The 24791-nt window shown below is 36.5% G+C and overlaps 2 protein-coding genes and 1 long non-coding RNA gene across 3 annotated transcripts; all 3 read right to left on the bottom strand.

The window, feature by feature from the left end:
- Positions 1–1218: 1218 nt before the first annotated feature.
- Positions 1219–2312, bottom strand: LOC141649152 (uncharacterized). The gene is made up of 6 exons (XM_074457849.1): positions 2242–2312; positions 2004–2081; positions 1802–1886; positions 1650–1724; positions 1477–1563; positions 1219–1374 (listed from the first exon to the last, which is right to left on the bottom strand). The coding sequence occupies exons 1-6, from the start codon at positions 2310–2312 to the stop codon at positions 1219–1221; spliced, it is 552 nt and encodes a 183-aa protein (XP_074313950.1).
- A 7056-nt stretch (positions 2313–9368) lies between these two features.
- On the bottom strand, positions 9369–10525 carry LOC141646117 (uncharacterized). Its single transcript, XR_012545353.1, has 3 exons — positions 10466–10525; positions 10250–10329; positions 9369–9451 (listed from the first exon to the last, which is right to left on the bottom strand). It is a non-coding gene; the product is annotated as an uncharacterized LOC141646117 (long non-coding RNA).
- Positions 10526–23745: 13220 nt separating this feature from the next.
- On the bottom strand, positions 23746–24497 carry LOC141649151 (uncharacterized). The gene is made up of 2 exons (XM_074457848.1): positions 24331–24497; positions 23746–24274 (listed from the first exon to the last, which is right to left on the bottom strand). The coding sequence occupies exons 1-2, from the start codon at positions 24495–24497 to the stop codon at positions 23746–23748; spliced, it is 696 nt and encodes a 231-aa protein (XP_074313949.1).
- Between the last annotated feature and the right edge of the window lie 294 nt (positions 24498–24791).

The raw sequence follows: 24791 nt of genomic DNA, 5'->3' as shown, positions 1-24791 counted from the left end.
ATCCGAGGTCTAATATTGTGAATCGACTTGTTTTGTGAATCCATCTTTTGTGAATATCGTCTTTTTTTTTGAATCTCAGACATTCTTTTGTAAATCTCAGGTCTCATTTTGTCGACTTGTTTTGTGAATCCATCTTTTTGTGAATATCGTCTTTTTTTTTTGAATCTCAGACATTCTTTTGTGAATCTCGAGTCTAATTTTGCGAATCAGACGCTTTATAAATCATCCACGTCAAATTTCACAAATTCAAGCGACTAATCAATTCCATTGATTAAAATCAACTATTACAAAAGGAGATCTACTAAATAAGCAGATTAGCACCCAACTAAATGACTAATAACATATTCACTAGAATACTTGATAGATCCTGCATATACCATCTAATACTATACTAACATAATACTTGATTGTATCCACCACAAGTTAAATCTCCCTGCTTATACCATATTCACTAATAACATTCTTTTGTGAATCTCGGGTCTCATTTTGTCGACTTGATTGCATACACCAAGAACGATCTCCCTGCTTCACATCATATCACCACCATAGACAAGCACATCTTGCTACTTATACTCCTATATCATAAAACACATAAAATATTTCAAAATATATACACGGACAAGCATGGCTCGCTACTATTTAAAATATCGCGGATACTATGAATGAATGGGGATTTGATATGCAAAAGTTATTAAAGAACCAGGATCGTACCGTTTTAGTATTTGCATCCCATGAAAGTAGTTGCATCATTACGGACTTTCGAAAATCGGCATTCTCTCGCAATTGTAAGAAATTATAGATGAAATTAATGAACAACACGGTTTCAAATACAGATTTCATGTACGTATCTTGTTCAACTTGTTTCTTACCCGATAATTGTCCGGATTCTCGCAATCACCGAGCTCACAATCCAACATACTCAAATACCTCAACACGTGAGCTCCACAATCAAAACTGAATGTAGTATAGTGTTCAACTGTTTAGTAAACAATATTTAATTTCCGTAAAGCGGACACATTAGGGAATAACTTACTTATTTGATTGTTGAGGAACTTTGAGAGTTATAACCCTGTGAGAGTGCAGAAACCGCATGGGATAATATGACGGGGAACTACTTGCCAAAATAGGAGATAATTTGGCCACACGAAAATGTTTCGAGTTAATACCGATTGTACACTAAAAATGTTTTATATACTCTGATTCACAAACTGTCAAGGGTTAGATTAGGCAAATAATTAATACCGTGTCTATGGTTGTATTATGTACATCATAAGACTGTACGCTGTTGCTTGAGTTGAGGATGTAATTCGTTTTACTCTCCATATCGCATATACAAGCCCACCAATGTTTGTCTTTGATCAGCGGTATAAAAACCTGATATAATAAAGATTAGTCTCCAATTTACAGCCCTACATGTCCGCCACAAAAAAAAAAAAAATATAAAAAAAAAAAAAAAATATTGTGGAGGGACCAGACCTTTCGGATTGTGGCACCATTCACCGGTTTGTATGTCCCACTGATGTATTGATTCCAAATACAAGGGTTTTTCTTCTTTGTACAGTTCTACATACCACAAAAGGTGATTTTACAAACCATATCAATTTGGGATAATCAAGATACTTGAATATTAAAACAAGTTCAAAGCTAACCACGATGACAGTCGATGGCAAGTACAGAAGATCTGGTCGATGAAGTGTCGTCTTAATCCCAAACATATCAATCACCTAAAAAACAATATTAGGAATGAAACAAAAGATTACAGATAATACAATGAAATGAACGCTGATAGTAGTCTACTTACTTGATCCATAACCCACTGACGCGGTCTAAGCGTAGATAAAGCCGCTCGTGTGACTTCCATCCACTCAGTACACACCATAGCCTCGCTGTAGTAAGGCACATTAAGAAACATTACTAGAATTATCCAAAATAAAAATAAAAATTAAAGTAAAGGGGCAAGGGAAAAGCACAAAAAAATAAAAGTAAAGGGGAAAAATACTTACTGTGTGACATCTCTTCCTTTGCGGTGCCAAATAAACTTCACAAGGTCGTCTTCAGAATAAGGTAGACGCCGGTAGCCTCTGACAAATATTAATAAGACAGCTTAAGATCTGTGATTCACAAATCAAGATCTTTGATTCACATAATAAGACCCACGATTCAGAAATTAAGAACAACAGATAAAACCAATAATAACATCTAAGATTCACAAAACATGATTAATAAGGGAATGGGTCATACATAGGCACACAATTCCACTCTTCTGCACTTCGTTCGACAGTAGCTTTCAACATGTTGTCACCGGAGGTCATAATTCAAAGGCATAACTTCAATGCATAGCGTTTCAGTTGACTTACCTATAAATGCAAAACAAAAAGTCCTTATAATTATTCCAAAGTTCACGAACCGGCCCCAGTGTTTCGGAAATTAACTCCGTGTCCGACAAATCTAACTCTCGGGTTCACAAGGTTAAGTAAAGGTATCTTACGAAGTTATAATTAAAGGACAAGAAGTTTTGTTCCCTTTGTAATGCTCCAACAGGTGAAACAAATAGACGCCGGTATCCATTTCACCGGACTTCAAAATTGAAGGAGGGATAAACAACTCGGCATCATGTCGCCATCTGCTGCGAATCTTGGTGAAACCCAATTAATGAGCCTGTCTTTCTTACGCACGACACAACCTAAATTAGCACTTAATTATGTGGATGTGTTACATGCTTGTCAAACACTTTGATCGTGAATTCACAGCTTTGCATAACCAGAAATGGAGGAAAAGACGCACCGTAGGTTGCACATAATCAGAATAGTTAACATCTACTCCATTCATAGGGTGTATGACTGTCAATTTATTCCATCGAAGGTCGAAACAAAAGAAGAACGGTGGGCATGATGTAGACATGATTGGAGTGCAAATCTGAAAACAAGACAAGATGAAATGAAAAGAAGAACATAAAGATGAAAATGGGTTTCACAAAACATAATAACACCAAACCAAAACTTACTAATTGAATCAAGAAACATCAATATTTTCCAGACAACCCAGGGGGAACTAACACCGTCATTGGAGTATGGAACAAATAAACGAACAGAGAATCCGGTGATTTCAACTTCTCATTACTTGTTTAGGATCTCACACCAAATATTTACAACTTTTCGAACATACTCGATCACCTTCAGGTATAGTCCTCAACATGCTCCTTGTCAATCTCTGAGTGTTACTTTGAAAAAGAATATCACTGCACTCAACAATCAAAACAATCAGATTCGCAAAACAAGCCGTCAGATTCACAAAACAGTCTATTGGATTCACAATATAAGCCCTACGATTTATAAATTGTCTGATTCACAAAATGAGACCTGAGATTTACAAAACAAGGTCATAGTCAAATACCTTTGTTCTACTTTTGTTGAGCAAAGCCCGAAATCCAACAAAGATTTTCTCCTCCCTATTAAAAGCAAAGAAATAACACCGATGTTTCTTTGGAGATACGGAGATCGATAGGCAAAGACTGAATTATCTCTCTTCTAGGACGCACAATAGCAGGAGTATTGACATCAACATTATTGACATCAACATTAGTGACATCAACATGATCAGAAACTGATGGTACCGATAATGTAGGAAATCTGGATCCCTCATCCTCTTCCCTCTGACACTGATCTATTCTTTCCTCACCTTGTATGCTTTCCTCACCTGGTCCCTCTTCTTCTCGCTTTCGCACGGGACCGGTGGTTTCATCACCCGACAAACGGTTTCCATGACGACGACGAATGTACAGTGAGTGACCAATGGTTTTTCGGCAATTGCTCGATTCTTCCACACACAGTTTCGGAGATGGTGGACGGACGACTAGAATCATTGGAGTATCGTAAATAAATCAATAACAATTGGGGTTTCGGCTAGTTCGACAACCGGTGTTGGTGTTGGCTGGGACCGAGGATCAATAGATCTGTCTTCTTCGAAGACAAAAAATGATCGTCGTCGTCTGCAGCGACCTCCACCGTGGGCAATCTGATGGGATTGGCAATCTTGGTTTACGACGTTTCCGAATGGGTTTGCTTGTCACTTTGGGATCTGGTGCACGAATCGGTACAAAAGTGTCATCCATAATTTCCAATGCCGCACGTAAATCAGCGTCGGACCATCCACCCATCCTATCCACATCGTCATTAACAACGTGATCATTCTCCACAACATTCGCTGAAATGGATAACGTGTTTCCAACGATATTATTGACCACGTTGTCCAAATTCAGTTCACCGTCCTCATCCTTATTAGCATCCTCATTATTACCCATCTCTATATTTTCCTCCTTATTCCCATCGGCATTTTCTTCATCCCCAACATTCTCATCAAACTCATCCTGTTGGGATGAAATATACCCGTCCGCAATACCATTAACAGCTGCCACCATAGTAGAGACCGACCGAGGAGGAAGGTAGCTTGATCGTAGCTTGAATAGCAAGAGATCTCAGTAGCTAGCGAAAGTCATGCCGCTACCTTTGCGGCTTCAAAGAAGTTTGTGAACAATCTCACACTTACTCGTCACTAAGGCCATCGTGTCCTTGTCACCGCAATGTGGAATATCGGACCCTATATCCGGTTTGCCTTCTTCGTGGTATTGGATGGTTGATTTGGACTGAACATGCTCAAGCTTTGTGACCGGTGGCTGAGGTGCGGGTGCGAGTGTGTGGTAGCTCATGACAAGGGGAGGCTCCACAGAACCTTGACCGAAACCTTTTTTTGCCTTCAACTCCTGTTTAATTCTTTTTGCAATTTTTTCTTTCGTCCAATTACAACAAGTTGGAAACTTTCTTACGACCAATCTTGATTTGTAGACGAAACGGTCCAAGTAAATGTACACGAGCACCATAATGGGTCCACCAAAAAAATTATCTCCTTTCAAGCGTTTGACATCTCTCCACTCCTCCTTTTGCCAAGACTCAACTTGGTCACCAACTTCGTTTGATGAAATTGCACCAATTGAATTCCGGAATCAGTGAAGTATCACCTAAACTTTTTAAAATCCTCAAACTTGCGCGATTCCCTTGCACACCACCCAACAGAGATGAGAATATGTAAACGATGAAATTTCGTTTAAAGTCATCTCCACCATCTTTCTGCATGGATAATTTGTTCAAGACGTGGTGATCATCGATATATTTGTGTGGATATTGCTTTCGGAAGTTTTCCAACGTAGCTAAATAAGCAGGACACTTATCCACATGTGACGCTTCCTCAACAGGTCTTGAACCCATTGGAATGCTCATGCAAAGATGGATGTCCTCCTCTAATACAGGGAGTTTTTTGTCAAATAACCATCCCTTTCCTGGGTTGTAATTTGACACTAGCCAATAAGCAAGGTCCCCGGGAACCTTGTCTGTTTCAATCATTAACAGACCGCCAAAGCCCATGTCTTTTATAGCTTGAATCTGTTGATCACTCGGTGGATTTTTCGTATCTTTCGAAAAAGTTGTACAACCCTTTTGGCGACATTCGAGTCCTCACCGTAGGCGTCCCTCCGTACGCACCCTCTGTTTTTTTGCTGGTGGAGGAGCGGCAGCTTGCTCAACAACCGCCTGTGATGGTCGCTTCATCTTGTAGCCTGTTTCACAATAATCATCTTTAGCGTCACAAAATAAGCTGAAAGGATACACAAAAATAAGAACTAATATTTATATAGTCTATTTTGGGGGGGATAGGACCCGAGATTCAAAAATAACTCTCCAGTTTCACGAAATAACCTCAAGGATTCTTTTCAATAAGACATAAGATTTATATAGTCTAAATGTGAGGATAAGACCCGAGATTCACAAAATAACTTCCCGCCACAAATTAACCTCTATGATTCACAAAATAAGGCATAAAATTTATATAGTCCGAATCCGGGATAAGACTGAGATGCACAAAATAAACCCCCGCCTCACAAAATAAGCTATAGGATTCAAAAATAAGCTATATGATTTATAGTCTGAAACTGTTCTTGATCCAACGCCAAGACCAAAAGACACCCTAGGAGGGGACGGGTGAACCCTTTTTGGGGGACGGGGTTAACAAAGAGGGGCCGGTGTCCTAAAACGGGACGGGAAAGGGTTTAGGGTTGGATTAGGCGGATCCGCTACCGCGGATCCGCCTAATCCAACCCTAAACCCTTTCCCTTGTACATAGTCATTCGACCAACGCCAAGACCAAAAGACACCCTAGGAGGGACGGGTGAACCCTTTTTTGGGGGACGGGGTTAACGGTAGGGGCCCGGTGTCCTAAAACGGGACGGGAAAGGGTTTAGGGTTGGATTAGGCGGATCCGCTACCGCGGAACCGCCTAATCCAACCCTAAACCCTTTCCCTTGTACATAGTCATTCGACCAACGACAAGACCAAAAGACACCCTAGGAGGGGACGGGTGAACCCTTTTTGGGGGACGGGGTTAACAGCAGGGGGCCGGGTGTCCTAAAACGGGACGGGAAAGGGTTTAGGGTTGGGTTAGGCGGATCCGCTACCGCGGATCCGCCTAATCCAACCCTAAACCCTTTCCCTTGTACATAGTCATTCGACCAACGCCAAGACCAAAAGACACCCTAGGAGGGGACGGGTGAACCCTTTTTTGGGGGACGGGGTTAACGGTAGGGGCCCTGTGTCCTAAAATGGGACGGGAAAGGGTTTAGGGTTGGATTAGGCGGATCCGCTACCGCGGAACCGCCTAATCCAACCCTAAACCCTTTCCCTTGTACATAGTCATTCGACCAACGACAAGACCAAAAGACACCCTAGGAGGGGACGGGTGAACCCTTTTTGGGGGACGGGGTTAACGAAGAGGGGGCCGGTGTCCTAAAACGGGACGGGAAAGGGTTTAGGGTTGGGTTAGGCGGATCCGCTACCGCGGATCCGCCTAATCCAACCCTAAACCCTTTCCCTTGTACATAGTCATTCGACCAACGCCAAGACCAAAAGACACCCTAGGAGGGGACGGGTGAACCCTTTTTTGGGGGACGGGGTTAACAGTAGGGGCCGGGTGTCCTAAAACGGGACGGGAAAGGGTTTAGGGTTGGATTAGGCGGATCCGCTACGGATCCGCCTAATCCAACCCTAAACCCTTTCCCTTGTACATAGTCATTCGACCAACGACAAGACCAAAAGACACCCTAGGAGGGGACGGGTGAACCCTTTTTGGGGGACGGGGTTAACAGTAGGGGGCCGGGTGTCCTAAAACGGGACGGGAAAGGGTTTAGGGTTGGGTTAGGCGGATAGCGGATCCGCCTAATCCAACCCTAAACCCTTTCCCTTGTACATAGTCATTCGACCAACGCCAAGACCAAAAGACACCCTAGGAGGGGACGGGTGAACCCTTTTTGGGGGACGGGGTTAACAGTAGGGGGCCGGAAATGTCAACGGGGCATGAAGTTATTATTGAAATTGTCATTTGAAGTTATTATGAAACAATAGGGAACGCAAGGATTCACAAAAAACAAAGAACACAAAGCAAACTTCATTAATAAAACATAGTAGTCATACATTATATTTATAAACTATCGACAATAGAACACGACAAACAAGATAGCAAGTTCAATGCCGAAAATTACAAAGATAGTATTTTAGGAAAAGGGATACAAATGTAGGCTATAGGTCCATAATAGAAGGTAAATCAATAGAACATGCATCTATACAATTGCGTAATAAGTTGACAAAGAATAGCAATTGCGAAAGTGGCTCTCGTTCAAGAGACATCACTCGGAGGTAAAGAACGTAAGTTCTCATAAATTGTAGCGCGATCAATAGCATTCAGAAGGTTCATGGCACTTGGATGGTTATATTGGTGAAAATGAAGGATGAATTTAGCCGACATATTATCAGTCAAAGAACGTTTGCACGTTTGGAATATTAGGTTAGCACCCCTATGAATAATTAGAATACCCTCCACATGGTTGATTTCAAGAGAAAGCCAATATGCAGCGGTTACACCGGGAGCATTGGGATGAATAAGAAATAACTGAGACCAATTCCGACACACAATAGCCATATTTGCCTTGTCTTCAAAGGCATCAAGTTTAGAAAATATATTATGCATAACTCCTTGAATATTGAAAACAGAATGTTGTGAGTGATAGCGAGGGGAAGATAATTTAACTTCGCCAAATCGGCTTCCTTAAAAGACAAACCGATTGCGTTTTGTTTTTGATGACATAAGTCGCACGAAATGACGATTTGTCTTCTTCAAAAGCATTAACGACACACCCTTTGCACCAAGACTCCATAATTCACTAAAAATAATAATAGGAACGCATAGTAGGTTAGTAACTAAATGAATAAGTTTCACAATGGCAGATCTAGGTTTCACAACAACTACTCCAAGATTCACAAAATCAAGTATACGATTCACGTAATTATGAATCAACATTACAAAGATCGAGAGACAATGAATCTCATCAAGTGCATGCCAGCTAAATTATTATGAAAGTTGTATTCGAAGTTATTATGAAAGATAGATGCTCGAGGATTGACAAAATAAAAGGAAAATAAACTTGATTAATAGAACATAGTATTCATACATTATGTTGATACAACATCCGAAATAGAAAACTACTGATTACATATTTATACAAGAGTGCCTTAGCAAGTATACAAAAGTAAGATTAAATACTAACGGTGATAGACCTAAGTACACCGACCGACAACTAAACATAATAGGTTCATTTGAAATATAATTTAGTAGCTACATCCCTATCACGCAAGGGTACAACTTTAAGTCCTACAACTGTGTTCATAAGGTATTACTGTCCTCATATTCAGCCTGCTTCTGTACAATTCCTTGTGTTGTATTATAAGGGCATTGTAGGCAAGCTTTCTTTAGATGTACAAGAAAGCAAATATATCAAAGATGAAGATGAAGATGAGGACGATGAAGATAATCGATCCCTCCAAAACAAGTCTTTCTCATGGCATATATGTTCTGCCATATCCCACAATTTGGTGTTGCTCATTTAGCCAGGAAACAGTCACAACTAGAAGGCCGGGCTAAATGAGCAACACAAATGTCGGATATGGCGTAAAAATATAGGTCGTGAGAAAGGCTTGTTTGTAGGGATCGATCTTCATCGTTATCATCTTCATCTATGATACATATTCTTTCTACTAGTACATGGAAAGAAAGGTAACCTAAAATTCCGTTTTAATACAACCCAAGGAATTGTACAGATGAGGCAGAGTTTGAGCATAGTAATACCTTAAGAACACATTTGTAAGACTTAAAAGTGTACCCTTGCGTGATAGGGAATGTAGCTACTAAATTATATTTCAAATGACCAAGAATAGTCCCTACAAGTAAGCAAGTCTGTCCAAGGTAGCATATCCATGTAATGAGCTCAAACTTGCCTCTTCAAAGATATCGACTACCCGACCCGTACACCAAGTGTCCATAGTTGGCAACGTATACGCAGACAGGAGCAATTGACCTAGGCATATAAATAACTAAAACAGTTCAGACAAAAATAAATGAAAATAACTAAAACATAATAAGTAATACATTTCATACACATACACAAAATGTCATGTTTCGTATAAGTACATTCCAGATAAGTAGGATTAAAAGCCATATCAAAACAAGGTAAAGCATTCAGATGAAGTTTTACAAATGACCAACTATGGACAAAGTGGTCTATAGGTTTCGCAAGATAAGGTCTATGCTTCGCAAGCATTCACATAAACTCATCATAAAAAGATGACAATCATGAGGCGGTTTGACTTCCCGCATTATAATGAGAATGATTCGCAAAATATTCCACCAGATTCACAAAATATTCCACCAGATTCACAAAAACGACTCCAAGATTCACAAAATTAACTCGGGTTTAACAACGACACATCAGTCCAATATTCACAATATCACCTCCAAGTTTCATGATACAACAAACACAGGTTTAACTTCCTGCATTATAATGAGAATGATTCACAAAATATTCCACCAGATTCACAAAATATTCCACCAGATTCACAAAAACGACTCCAAAATTCACAAAATTAACTCAGGTTTAACAACACATCAGACCAATATTCACAATATCGCCTCCAAGTTTCATGATACACAAACAAAGAACTATGTCGCCATTGCAGAATCAACAGAGCACCACAACAACAACAACAACAAAGCACAATATTAACAAAAACGAAACATATTAAGCAATGAACAATGAGAAAAACCTAATAAACAAAAATTGACGAAGTAAGTATTGAAGAGAGCGAACAGGACATACAAATAGTAGATCGAAAATGCTCCGAAATTGATTTTGTTGCGTTCGTACTGATCGGATAATTCTTCGAGGATGATTAAAACCTGCATTATAATGAAAATGATTTAGTAATACATTATCGAAAAAAATAGTAGATTGAAAAGCTTCTGAAAATAGTAGATCTACAATAATTGATCGAAAATGAAGAAAAATAGTGATACGAACGAGAATATCACATACCTAGATCCGAAAAAGGACGACCGAACAGAGATGATGATGATGATGACGATCGCGATCAAAATATCGATGATGAACTGCGTGTGATTCGATTTATGATGAACGAAGTTAATCGAAAAACGGTAGTTGTTGAGTGTTGAGAGTTGAGTAAATGCGTGAAAGACAGAGACGAGGAGAGAGAGAGTAGAGAGAGAGAGTAAAATGTCGTAAATGAAGTTGTTGGCTGGCATTTGCTTTGATTGTATGATTAAATAGGGACACGTGGCAAGATCATCGGTGCGTCTATAGTTATTAGATCTGACGGTTTAGAAGGTGTCCAACCGCCTCACCCTAAGAAGGGTGCCTCACATGATTCAATCTCTCTCTCTCTCTCTCTCTCTCTCTCTCTCTCTCTCTCTCTATATATATATATATATATATATATATATATATATATATATATATATATATATATATATATATATATATAAGAGTTCTAATGAGTCCGCAAATTTGGTTGAGTCACTAAGTCAACATCTATACCATTTGATCTTACAAGATGAATGGTTGAGATTAAAGCAAAAAAACACTCACGCAACATGCAATTAATGATTTGTCTCTCATAATTTCAATTACCAATTTTTCTAATCATTTACTTTCTCTTTCTTATCAACTAATTTATTAAACTAATTTACTATCTGTAGATACCCAGTATCTGTTGATTCCCCAACAAACACCCTATGATTATCGGACTATAACATGCTTAGGAATCGCTACGTTTAATCGACAGTTTTGTATAACTACACGCCGGAAAACTCAAAACGATTTCGAAAACAAACCATTATCAAAACTTTTCAAAAGCACCTAGAGTGTTTTATGCATGACGATGGGGTCGCGATGACAATAACTAGAGTCAAAACCGACACCGGACCTAAAACTGACTAAAAATTCAAATCCCGACTCGAACAACGAGTCAAACCGAGTCAAACACAAAGAACAAACATCACAAAACTTCCATGTTAAGTATACCCGGTATACTTGAATGATCAAGTACTACAATCATGACATCCAAAACCTAGGATAGAACAAATCATGATTTCAAGTGCGTGATAGTGACAAGACAGCTCGAAGACCCGCGAAATGGCTCGCGCCTATTCGAGTAGCCCATGCGGCCACGTTGCTCAAAACGCACACAACCACTAAATCCTCTATAAATAATCCTCAAATGCCACCATTTAAAGGTACGCGAGTGTTTGACCCCTCATTTCCCCCTTAAAATTCTAGACTCGACTTCCTAAGTCACAAACCGACACGTATTTTCGACCTACCGATCGGAAATACAAGCCATACACATTGTTTGGTACCACCATCGTGCATTAAATCACTTGACCGACCTCTTCGATCAACTATACAATCACTAAACAAAACAAACACTGTTACATTGCTAAAATGGTTTTCAACCGAGTTTTCCGACCTAACAAGTTTTTACACTTCCGTTGATTTCTCGTCTTCAAGCTAGCATGAAAGTATGAGGGTGTAATTAATCCTCTTCTTTCATGTCATGTTATCTGTTTTTATGACCTTAACATGCTAAAAGATGCATAATATGGTCCAAAATACGGATCGAATGAGCCAAAACCGAGTTTTGACCTGAAACAAAAACCCCTAGTCACAAATAGGTAGCTCGCGCCTCAATGGGCACTCCTCTGGTCAGAACTCAAACGTGTTTGAGTTTATTCTTTCCATTTTCATTTCATTTTACAACCGGTTTTTACCGTTTCAAATCATTTTTACGATAAACCTTTTTAACCATAAACTATGTTCACTCTTGGTTCTCTATACTATGACGGTTTAATCCGTGTTTCGGTGATAATGTTTGGTTAATTACATTTTAAAAGGTATTTTAAAACCTTTTATTCATTTGTTTACATTTCAAAAACAACCATATTAGTCATACATGTATAATCATCCTTGGTTCTACATACCATGTCGGTTTAAACTCGAGTACGATGACAAACATTGACTAATTACAAAACAATGAACTTAATACAATTAGTTCATAATAAACATTTTTCAAAACTATTCATGTCAAGCTTGCAAAACCGAACCCGGCATGGAATATCGTCAATACAATGATGATTATTCAAGTCCCGTTCTTCATATTGGCACAAAAGCGGTCTAAACGACCTTTTCAACAACGACGGGTTCAAATACCCTTTTACACACCATTTCACAAACCTTTTCAACAACCAGGAGACACCCCTTTGGGTCGTCCGCAGCCTCGCGCCTAAACAGGCCAACTGATTTCCAGTTTTCAAACCTGGACAGGGCCCTATGCTTTGCTCCAAGGCTCGCGCCTCAATAGGCTGCCTGATGCAGGTTCTGCTTCCTTTCCAGCCCTCGTCTAGGACGATCCCGAGTTCAGTTAACCCGAATACATGACGGATCATATTGACAAGTCTGCATTTCACTTTGTATTTGCAAAACGCCTTTCTAAGAGAAATGGATCACGTTATGCACCATAAACCTAACTCGGTAAATAGATGTTTAATTTCCGTCTTGCATGCAAATCAACACAAAATCCAACTTGACATCAATTACTTTATATTTGGATAAACAACCGACATAGAAAGCTCACATGTTAGGTTTAAACTTGTGGATGTGCATTCATGCATTTATCTGTTTTATCAACTTTTGCATTCAACCAACCAAGATCGATCAGAAGAGGCCGCTACCGCGGGCGGGATTGGGTGTCCGATTAAAGGCTTCCCAATACATACCTCCACCTCTTACTCAGAAACTTTGGATAGTGGACGACCTTATCCAGGGCGAATGAGAGTTGTTCTAGAGATAGGATGCTAAAGAGGGACGACTCCTTATCTTTAGTACCTATGTCAAACAACGCTTTTTGCCTTGGTTAACCTAGGTATAAACTGGATTCCAACGGTTTCCAAGCATCCCACAATTGCTTGGTGGCGACTCCGAACATCTCTAACATCGTTTCGAAATCCTCGCCGAGACGAAACCGACCGATCTAAAGCGATCTGGTCAAAAGCATTTTTACGCCATCGAGCGTGGCTTTCAAACTGCCGCACGTCCACGGATCGGCCTGGCACTGCGGGTGGCCCACACACTATCATTTATATTTTAATTAGGATTAATTAATAGGAATAATCCATCCTATAAAGGTCCTTCTAATAACACTCCAACCTACACTTTAATCCAATTTAACCCCTCCTATCCCCTACCCTTCCTATAACATACTTACTTAATTTAATGACCTGTTTTTTTTAGGTTGCCTATTCTTCCCTCTTATTTCTCTCTTTTAAACCTGACTGACTTCTTTCCTTGTTGTACAACAGTCATCTTCATTACTGATCTTTTTCTTCATCTTCAACTTTTTTTTTATCTCTTGTATTTTCACCCCTTAATCCTCACTATTCATCTTCCTTTTACACTCCTATTACCCCATTTTAATTCAGTAATGGGAAAAAATTGAAGGATAACATTTTGTTGGGAAATGTGTCCTCAACAATATATAGTGCGATCACATGATTTAAATATTATTATTAAATCTCATTTTAGAATACATGTGGGATGTAATATTTTACAGTCAACTGGTCCACACATATCGGTAATGATTGGCTGACTAGAGTTTGACATTACTGTCGTACGATGGTGGTGATCAGTTGATCCCCTTAGGCCATACCTATAGGGAAATACTATTAATTGATTATTTAATTAATCGTATACTGATACGAGTTAATTAAATTGCTTAAAATTGACGGATGATTTTGTGAGTATAATTTAGGTATCTTATTGTAAATATGATTAATTGAGACACGGTCTAAGTAATCGAATTGTTTTGTTACTTAGATGAAATTATTGTTTACAGAAACAATTGAAACGGAATGAATAAATTATTATAAATACAGAATGTTGTAATTTATAATTTGGAAACATTTTTGGTACGAGTAATTACGAATTACTAGTCGATTTTGTAAATGACATATTTTATGAGTATGTTGATTTTTAATATGTTAAAAATACATTACATTGTGACATATCATGTAACATGTTACATGTGACAAATTTGACAAATGACAAAATAAAATGGATTCTCCATTTTATGCTTAAAACCGAAAATAAGGGTGGGAGTGTATTGTTTATATTGTGTTGTTTATTTTTAAATGGAGACACAATGATAACCCTAGGTTGTAGGCTTGCATGCCTAGTCTCTTGTGAAGAGCAAAAATGAAAAAATATTGGGCAACCTACCCAAGCCATTTTTTCGGCCAAAAGAAAAGAAAAGGAGAGGTTCTTTTTCTTATTTATTCATTCATTCATTGAAGAACATAATTTTCTAGAGTAAGAAAAAAATATGCTCTCTACATCTTATGAGATTTCTAGAGAAATAAACCACACAAAATACTCCCTCTTGACCGAAATTTTCAAGAGAAAAATACAATTTATTTTGTGTCAATTTTATAGTAAAACTAATATTATTACTAGATCTAAATAATATTGGTTATTATGAGTTTTCCTTGGTTATATGCTTTTGGGAAGGATTCTATATTTGAATCCTTGTTCTTCCATTTGGAGAGCTCAAGAACAAGTGAGTAGGAGAACTCACTTGTGCCCATATATCCGAAAATCATATGGTGAGAAAATGATTTCTTCTCTATATTTTACATTGTTTGCATGCATAAGATTTGTAATTAATTTTATGACTAAATTATTTTGTGACATATATTAATATGTTAAAAATGAGATATAGATTTCCAACAAGCGGTATCATGAGCACAAGGTTGTTTGCATGCAAATCGGTTATTGTTTTTCCGAGTTATATGATTAACAAACAAAACTTGAAATTTGTGATATTATGATATATCACGAAAATAATTTATGCATGTTAAAGTTTCTGATCCTAAAATGTATTTAGGATATTTTGGTTAATTTATGGATTTTATTGTTCATTTTATATAATATTGGCATTAAAATGTGATTTTTTATGATAAAAATGTCATTTTTGGACGAAAATTAGCTAAACTTCGAATTTTCCAGTGGTTTTTGGATATGTTTTCACATATATTATTTTTAGATGATCTGGAAAGTTTCATAATTTTATGAGTTCTTATGCTCGTAAAATGGATTTTTCATGATAAAAATCGGATTTAGATGAAAAATAGGTTAATATGAGAAATATTTCGAATCTGGTCATAGAAATTTAGTATGTTGTCACATGCAATTTTACAAGATATGTGTAAAATAATAGGCTATAATGAAGTCTTCATGCATGATTTATGGATTTTTGATGAAAAATAGCATAAATAGTGACTTAATTAGTGAAAAATTGCTAAAACATACTTCATGACTAAGGAAAAACGTCACATGTTGCATTTTATTATCTTTTTCAGATCTAAAATTGAAAAGTTGATGAATATAATTTTTCTCATGTTTTTATGATTTTTATTGATAAATCCGATAAACCGCAACATTGTTTTTCCCGATAACTTTCGAAATTTTTTAACCTAAGTTTTTGAACATTATGAGTGTCATGGTATTTTTTCCAGAATGTTCATAAGTTTAAATTTCAAATTTCAAATTTATTTGAAATTTTTGTGATTTATTTGAAGTTTATAGCATTTTTATTGTAATTTTGAGTACTTTTATGAACAATATTAAGAAATATGAGTTAATTATGGGCAAATGGTTAGTGAAGACTAATTTTGAGTCCTAAGAAGTTAGGGTAATTAACTTGTGCATAAATATGATTTTATGTAATTTATTGTGATTTTATAAAGTTGAATCACGCAAATCCGTAAAAACCGTTTAATATACGATATTGGCTCCTTAAAGGCGATTTAGCATAAAATTGGGCATGTTCATACATATTATAATGCTGTATTTTATTTATGATTGTCATAATTTTATTTTATGTAATTTTTGAATTATGTAATTTTACTTAGTATGGCCTTAGTTTTTAATTGGTATTACCCGAAATGTATGGGAATATCGATTCGGTTGTAATTTATTGTGATCTCGTATCACCGTTTTGTAATTTAATAGATTTATTTTTATTTTAATTACAAATGTATAATAGGAAATTATGTAATTTGTTATGAAATTTATTTATTTCGGAGTTCCTTGAAGACGGTGTCACTCAAGAAGGAAATCCATTAAAGACGGTGTTACCTCGAGATGCGTGCCTCAACCGAAGTTCAAGGGACCAATGGAGTTGGTTTCCGAATATGTAATAGTTAATTAGATTTTCTATTTTAGGAAGGCCATACTAGGATTTATTTTTATGCTTTGCATTTTATTTATATGTTGCATGCATCGCTAAATCGCCATAACTAAAACATGCATTATCATATAATCGAGTTTATCGACCGTGTCAATTAGAATTATCGTAGTTCACCGCTTTAGTTCACTTAAAACGTGATAGATAATAAATTGACATGACCTCTCGCTAAAATTAAACAATTGAGACATAGCCTTACCAAAAAGTAGAAACCATGAAAACCTATTTCATGAGGGAGTGCACTCGGCCATCCCGGGGTACAAACCTTGTTACGTAGGGGAAGTGGGTATGTCTATCCACCGAATTCGTGTTGATGAGGGTTTCATCGGCTATCCCGTGCCCAAGTTGATGTGGATTTGGATCATGGACACATTTATTCGAAATTTGGATTGAGCTCAACGGAAGTATTCGCGACCGTAGCCGCATGTGTTCCGGGCTATAAATAAATATTAGAGTAATTTTATCGACCGAGAGTTCTAAAAGTAGAATCGATTAAAGAGTTAGTCCACCGAGTTATATTGATAAGGGTTCCATCGGCTATCCCGTGCCCAAGTTAATATGAATTTGGATCTCGGAATCATTTATCATAGTTGGGTAGAGGTCACTATGTAAATGCTTTACTTGTTGTTTACAAGTATTAATAAAACAATAAATGTTAAGTTTTCCACTATTCCGTTTTTATATTGTTCTATTTCTTTACCACAATTCATATACGATATCATTTCGATTTTGATACAAATCTCCATTAAAACATCGTAACTAAAGACAAAATTTGAATTTGCTTCTAAAACCTCAAACGAACCATTGCTAAGGATCTCTTGTAAAGAGTATAGATTAAAGTTATTCATTATCAAACAGGTTTTTGATTCTTGACTAACACTTCTACTTACAATGGATTATGTTTCATATACTTAATTGAATTAAGTACCTTGAAGTGATAAATTGTTTTGGTGATTAGATTTTCAGAATTCGTAATTGACCAAAATAACGCAACCACTTCAATGAAAAGTTTTAAGACTAAAACGAACAAATGAAGAGTAATCTTCATGAATTCAATTTTGCTTCTCAAAGCAAAGACTCATTGAAATGAGTGGGAGCATTCTCTTAAACCGTTAAGATGAGGACGAGGTTCAAGAAGTAAAGATAATAATGGAATTGATACTAGGTAATGTTAAAAGTAAAGTCATTGAGAAATGACGATACTAAACCTATCAATCCCAACCAATAAAGTTTCCATTGTCTTAAATGTTGGACACAAGAAAGGAAACTACCCCAAATTATTGAAGAATCAACAAGTTAGTTGTGGGACATCTAATGGGACCTTCTTCTTTAAATGTTTATTTGATTAAACATAAATTTTGCTAGTACCACTTCACAATATTAGAAACCAAAGGAGGTTTTAATCATTGTATTCGACACATAAGATGATTAGAATATGACGACTAGCAACAATAATGTCGAGAGATAGAGTAATTGTGTACTCAATCTAGTTTTTGGATTTAAAGTTGTACTTAATTGTGACTATTAAGTGCATAAACTCTAAATAAGAATATAAACTTGTTAAGATACAAAAGAGGTTTTCACTTTTGTGACCCTATACACCACGATTTGATGTATGGCTAGCCCATTATCAAGGTGATTATATTCTAAACCAAACTAGAATGATATATCATGTAGATGATGTAAGATTCAAATTGGTAACCCAAGATTAAACCTTAAATTTTGGAATGATGAACGCAAAGAGTTATCGAGTACTCTTGAAACCATTAGATTGTTAATGGTATATGCGTATCTTGTATTCAAAGCAAGATGTCTCGTGCCTTTTGGTTGAAAAGGAGATCGAGGTTGTAAATCATCGATCCAAAATAGGTTGATCATTATCTTTTACCAACGATTTAAGTTGACACTAATATGCTCACTTAATAAGGTAAATAGAGAAATCTTTGAAGAATTTCAAAGAGTTCAAGGAATCACGATTTAGTCGTGATGGGATTATCAAAGTGAAGACTTTGATATAAGCCAAATGAATTGTGATATAGTATCACAAATTAATCTCTCTTAACCCGCATTATGTGATAATGTATGATTGGATAAGAATTCAAACGCTATTCGATAAGGTTTGGACTTCGATCAAGTTACTTTGAGTAACTTGATCCTTTTGGGGATTTTATCATTTTGTCTAGATTATTTTTCCACTAAATCGAATCATATGAGATATGAAATGGTAAGGGTTGCCGAAATAGTTTCTAAGTTTTCACAAGAAACAAATGCTCATTTTTCCCTTTTCAATTATCACGAGTACGACGGGTTTGCGGCTCGTGAAGCTGTCTTTCTAAAATACAAGTTTATTTCTAGAAGACAGAGAGGGAGAAATTATTCAAGAGCCACAAAGAATGCCACAGAGAATGTTATGTCGCAAGAAACTGGTCTTTCTTGGCTACATGAGACGTTTTGTGTAAGACATTGTTTCTTCAAAACCTAGGAGGTTAAATTCGTCACTTGTTAAAAATGATGAATTCATGCTATTTTTAAGAAAGTAAAGAGCTTATAACTTACAAAAGAAATTGTTTGATTCAAGTTGATTACTTCTAGAAAGTAATGAACATATGACTTACATAAGAGTGTTTAAGTCACAACTCAATACAAGGCTTAGAGCCATGAAAATCCGAAACAAAAGGGCTTGATTAGTGACAAAGGGTTTAAACTAATAAAGAGAGATTTCAAAGCAATATTGGTTGCAAAGGGTTTTGCACTAATGGAAATGCTTAAGTCTATTTGGATCTTCTTAGGGATTGTGTTTCATTATGAGGATACGCATACATCATGTGAATCTAAAACCCACTTCTTCAAAAGAAGGAATGTATTCAATACATGTCTTGAGTTTTGTAGATTCTTGCAATCCTAAGATAATGTGAAACTTAAGAGAGAATCTTAAGTAGGACATCAATGAGTTGGAATCAATGTTTTGATCATGTTATAAAACTTTTCTCGATAAGTCAAGAAGTTGTGTTTATACATGGAGTTTAGTGGGAGTTACGGAAATTTTATTTAGTCCGATATGTGGATGACATATTGATCATTGAGAATGATTTAAGACTTTTGGAGTAATATAATACATCTTTAATATCCAGATTTATGAAGATAAATCTACATGATATTAGCGTCAATAAGAAGTCTTATGTTGATAAGATTCATGACTAGTTCAATTAAATTGAACATATTTGATTGATTCCATTTGCTTCCGCTGCCGGATCAATTAAATAAGTAATGATGTATAACACTTCATATACTTTGAGTATGATGAATTATTTTCAAAATCGAATTTAAGTAATCTTTACCAAGTAAGCCATAAAGATTACCCTTAAGTGCTTGCAGAAGCATTAAGGCTATGATGCAATGTGTTTATGATGCAATTTTGTGTAAGGGTGTTACACAAGTGACAATTGACAATTGAGATTGCGCATGGTTTCTGACAAAACCATAATCAAAACACATTAGGATGGTTAAGATACCATTGTGGCAATGTTAATTAAGAAGTAGATTTTCTAGAATCGTTCTAGGCAATAAAGAACAATGAGAGATATTTATAACGGAAATTGAGTACACTTGCAATCATGAGATGTGCAAGAAGGATGAGTCCCGCACACTGTGAAAACAGTGGGAGCTATTCTTAGGCTAGAGGGCCTATGTCTTGATTGGATCTCGACACGTACTCAGAAAGTTTTGTAATGCAAATGTATACATTACAAAGGAAAACGAGTATGTAGTAAGGTTGAGTAAGGTACAAGAAGTTGATAAAACCTACTAACCAAAGCCTTCTCAAAGGCTAAACATGATGAGTCATGTCATTTGAATTGAATTGAAATGAACAACTACATACAAGATCAAATTAGATTATAGAACATGAAATAGTAATCAGGCATTGACTATTCATATGTGATAATCGCATTTGTCATTCGAGTTTTACTTTAAAACTCTTTTATTATACTTTGTTACATCCAAACGGGTTGTAGAGACAACGTTGAAGCCCGTTAAAGTGAACCCGGATTAACATAGTATTAGCCCATAGTCGCTTGTATGAGGTGACGTCTCGAAGTGACTAGAGTGTGATGCGATTGATGGCAAGTTCAAGTGCCATAGAGTCATGTGAGATGACTAATCGATCACATAGGCAGACTGTTAGGAACACTTTGTCGGGCCTTATGACCGCTTATAGACTTCTGGCAATTTATATAGCCTGATCGTGGCGAGAGCTACTATAGTATTCTAATGAGTCGATTCTTTTGACTAAAGACTGTTCGCCTAAGATGGCACAGTTTCAGATTAACTTTGATTTGTGTTACTACGACCTTCGTAAATGGGGTCAAATGGGCATATTTTGGGTTATGATGGTTGTGGCTAGTCGAAGGGAATGAGTGCGATAGGAATTGTCCATCCCCTTGTCAGGGTTAAAACGATATCTCAGGGCCACTCGAGGAGTAATGAATTGGAAATGCGTGGCCACGCTCGGAAGGTATCCAGAGTGGATAAATCCGATCAAACAGTTATTCTCCAGATCGAGAAAACCACTCTCGATATGATCACTTGCATTGAGTGGGAGATAGTAATAGGACAAGAGAATTGGTGACGCACACTTGTCGAGGACAAGTGGGAGATTGTTGGGAAATGTGTCCTCAACAATAGTGCGATCACATGATTTAAATCTCATTATTAAATCTCATTTTAAGAATACATGTGGGATGTAATATTTTACAGTCAACTGGTCCACACATATCGGTAATGATTGGCTGACTTGAGTTTGACATTACTGTCGTGCGACGGTGGTGATCAGTTGATCCCCTTAGGTCATACCTATAGGGAAATACTCTTAATTGATTATTTAATTAATCGTATACCGATACGAGTTAATTAAATTGCTTAAAATTGACGGATGATTTTGTGAGTATAATTTACGTATCTTATTGTAAATATGATTAAATGAGACACGGTCTAAGTAATCGAATTGTTTTGTTACTTAGATGAAATTATTGTTTACAGAAACAATTGAAACGGGATGAATAAATTATTATAAATACAAAATGTTGTAATTTATAATTTGGAAACATTTTTGGTACGAGTAATTACGAATTACTAGTCGATTTTGTAAATGACATATTTTATGAGTATGTTGATTTTTAATATGTTAAAAATACATTACATTGTGACATGTCATGTAACATGTTACATGTGACAAATTTGACAAATGACAAAATAAAATGGATTCTCCATTTTATGCTTAAAACCGAAAATAAGGGTGGGAGTGTATTGTTTATATTGTGTTGTTTATTTTTAAATGGAGACACAATGATAACCCTAGGTTGTAGGCTTGCATGCCTAGTCTCTTGTGAAGAGCAAAAATGAAAAAATATTGGGCAACCTACCCAAGCCATTTTTTCGGCCAAAAGAAAAGAAAAGGAGAGGTTCTTTTTCTTATTTATTCATTCATTCATTCAAGAACATAATTTTCTAGAGTAAGAAAAAAATATGCTCTCTACATCTTATGAGATTTCTAGAGAAATAAACCACACAAAATACTCCCTCTTGACCGAAATTTTCAAGAGAAAAATACAATTTATTTTGTGTCAATTTTATAGTAAAACTAATATTATTACTAGATCTAAATAATATTGGTTATTATGAGTTTTCCTTGGGTATATGCTTTTGGGAGGGATTATATATTTGAATCCTTGTTCTTCCATTTGGAGAGCTCAAGAACAAGTGAGTAGGAGAACTCACTTGTGCCCATATATCCGAAAATCATATGGTGAGAAAATGATTTCTTCTCTATATTTTACATTGTTTGCATGCATAAGATTTTTAATTAATTTTATGACTAAATTATTTTGTGACATATATGAATATGTTAAAAATGAGATATAGATTTCCAACACATTTGCCATTGCAATTAATTAGAAAAGTTGATTACACATTGTTTGTCATCCATGACAATGTTCCAAAATATCATACTGAACACTACATTTTAATAGTCTTTCATATTACACATTCCTAATAGTTTTCCAGATTACATGACATTGTTCAAAATTAGCATTCACTTTACACTATAATCTGGTTTTTCCAAAAATCTGCAAATAACACTCGAGTTCCTCATGGCTGCTGGTTCACATATGTTTGGGTAGGCTGCGTACTTGGTCCTTGAACATAATTAATGCTAACTGGTCCTTTATTTCCTGGTGCATTGGTGTATGCATTTCCTTGGTCATCAAATAGAACTCCAAGTCCAACAGGTGCCTGTGTCAATGGACAAAGAATACATTAACAACAATTACACTTAACAAATACTCCCTCAAATCCAATCCAAACTAACCATTTGACTTTTCACGGTCTATGAGACGACACTTTGACCACATTTTTCTTTATTTATATATTATTTTTTTTGTATCGAAATTATAATTTTCTGAAACCTCTTTTTATAACAAACGTAAATATGTCAATTTTACGTATAAATTTTAAAACTTTGATTAATAATAATCGATGTCAAAATTTAACAAGATTGATATTAAAAGGTGAGTATGTAGTTTGGATTGGATTGGAGGGAGTACTACATTAACAGTAATTCATACATGTCCTCTGTTATGCTTACCCTTCCTTTGCCTCTTCCTCTTCCACCCCTAGATCCTCCTCCTCCTCTTCCTGCATATCTGCCTATCCTTATCACCTTTCCATTTCTCCCAATTCTGGTAGGTTGTGCAGTAGCAGCATGATGAGATGTAGATGTTGTGGCCACCTCCTCCCTCTCAATAAAATACCTTGGTCTTCCCCTTCCTCTTTTTGGTGGAGGTTGAACCACTTTGTCCTTGTCCGAACACCTTCTTTTATTATGACTTTTTAACTTGCAGACCGAGCAAGTCATTTATAGCCCATGCTTGGTGAGCCTCCAACTTTTTTTTAGGATCCTCATATGGATCCCTTTTTTTTTCTTCCTTGGCCTTCCAGGTCCAACTTAAATTGCAGGGGGATTTGGAGTGTAGTCTACCTTGGGCCAATGTCTTTGGCCAGGACATGGGCTAATGGAACCACTATAAGCCTTTAGATAGGCTTCTTTCTTGTACATATCATGTACATAGTCCTCAGCTTGTCTATGGATCTTGAAAATAGCAGCAATAGCATGACTACATGGGATCCCAGTCAAGTCCCATTTTCTACAAGTACAAGTCTTTGCTACCAAGTCAACCATTAACTCATCAATGCCATGCTTGACCTGAAAAAGTCTTGTGGATGATGGTAAAACCTCATATAAAGCAGCTTTATCTTTCTCTTCTTCTAATCTTTGCTGAACCCTACGACACACGGTCGGTTGCTTTTTCTCCATTTCAGCCTTTTTTAAAACCAATCTCTGCATCATTTCTAACCTAATGTCTTCAAGCATGTATATCAAATGTTTGGCTCTGGCTTCTTTGATATAAGCATTAAAAGTTTCTATCATGTTGTTTACAATCACATCTATCTTGATGGTGGTGTTTATAAATGCTCTACAAAAGAGTGTTGGGTTACAAGCTAAGAATGCTTCACCTGCCTTGTGATCTACCTCTCCCTAGCATCAAGGGCTTCATAAAAACCGGCTTGGTTGTATGCTTTGGCACAATTCCAGAAGCACAACTTCATTTCATCACCCTTGTAAGACTTGTGCCAGTTTGTAAATATGTTTCGGGCACAATGTCTATGTTCAGCCTTTGGTAATTCCTTTGCTACCATTGTCAAAATACTCTCCATTAACATAAACAAACAATTGTTAATATGTTGAGTGTATGAGTAAATACGTTCAATAATTTTATTGTTTTAGAAAAAAAAGTAAATTACCGGATGCTAATCTGATAGTATAGTCCACCCATCACCATTTTCCTCTCCTAAAGTCTTCTTCAGCTCCTTAAAAAACAACTCATAACTGTCATTATTTTCCTCTTCAACTACAGCCCAAGCCAAGGGATACATTTGCTCATTTGCATCCCTACCAGTTGCATCAAATAACTGACCTCCCAAGAATGTTTT

The sequence above is a fragment of the Silene latifolia genome, chromosome 3 (genome assembly GCF_048544455.1).
Source record: "Silene latifolia isolate original U9 population chromosome 3, ASM4854445v1, whole genome shotgun sequence".
Taxonomy (NCBI): Eukaryota; Viridiplantae; Streptophyta; class Magnoliopsida; order Caryophyllales; family Caryophyllaceae; genus Silene; species Silene latifolia.
This window is presented reverse-complemented; position numbering and strand designations above follow the sequence as displayed.

Coding starts and splice junctions, on each gene's coding strand:
- LOC141649152 (XM_074457849.1), bottom strand. CDS start 2,312: ATGACCTCCGGTGACAACATGTTGAAAGCTACTGTCGAACGAAGTGCA. Junction 2,082..2,241: donor GAGTGGAATTGTGTGCCTAT/GTATGACCCATT, acceptor AATATTTGTCAG/AGGCTACCGGCGTCTACCTT. Junction 1,375..1,476: donor ATGGTGCCACAATCCGAAAG/GTCTGGTCCCTC, acceptor TTATTATATCAG/GTTTTTATACCGCTGATCAA.
- LOC141649151 (XM_074457848.1), bottom strand. CDS start 24,497: ATGGTAGCAAAGGAATTACCAAAGGCTGAACATAGACATTGTGCCCGA. Junction 24,275..24,330: donor GCCCTTGATGCTAGGGAGAG/GTAGATCACAAG, acceptor ACTCTTTTGTAG/AGCATTTATAAACACCACCA.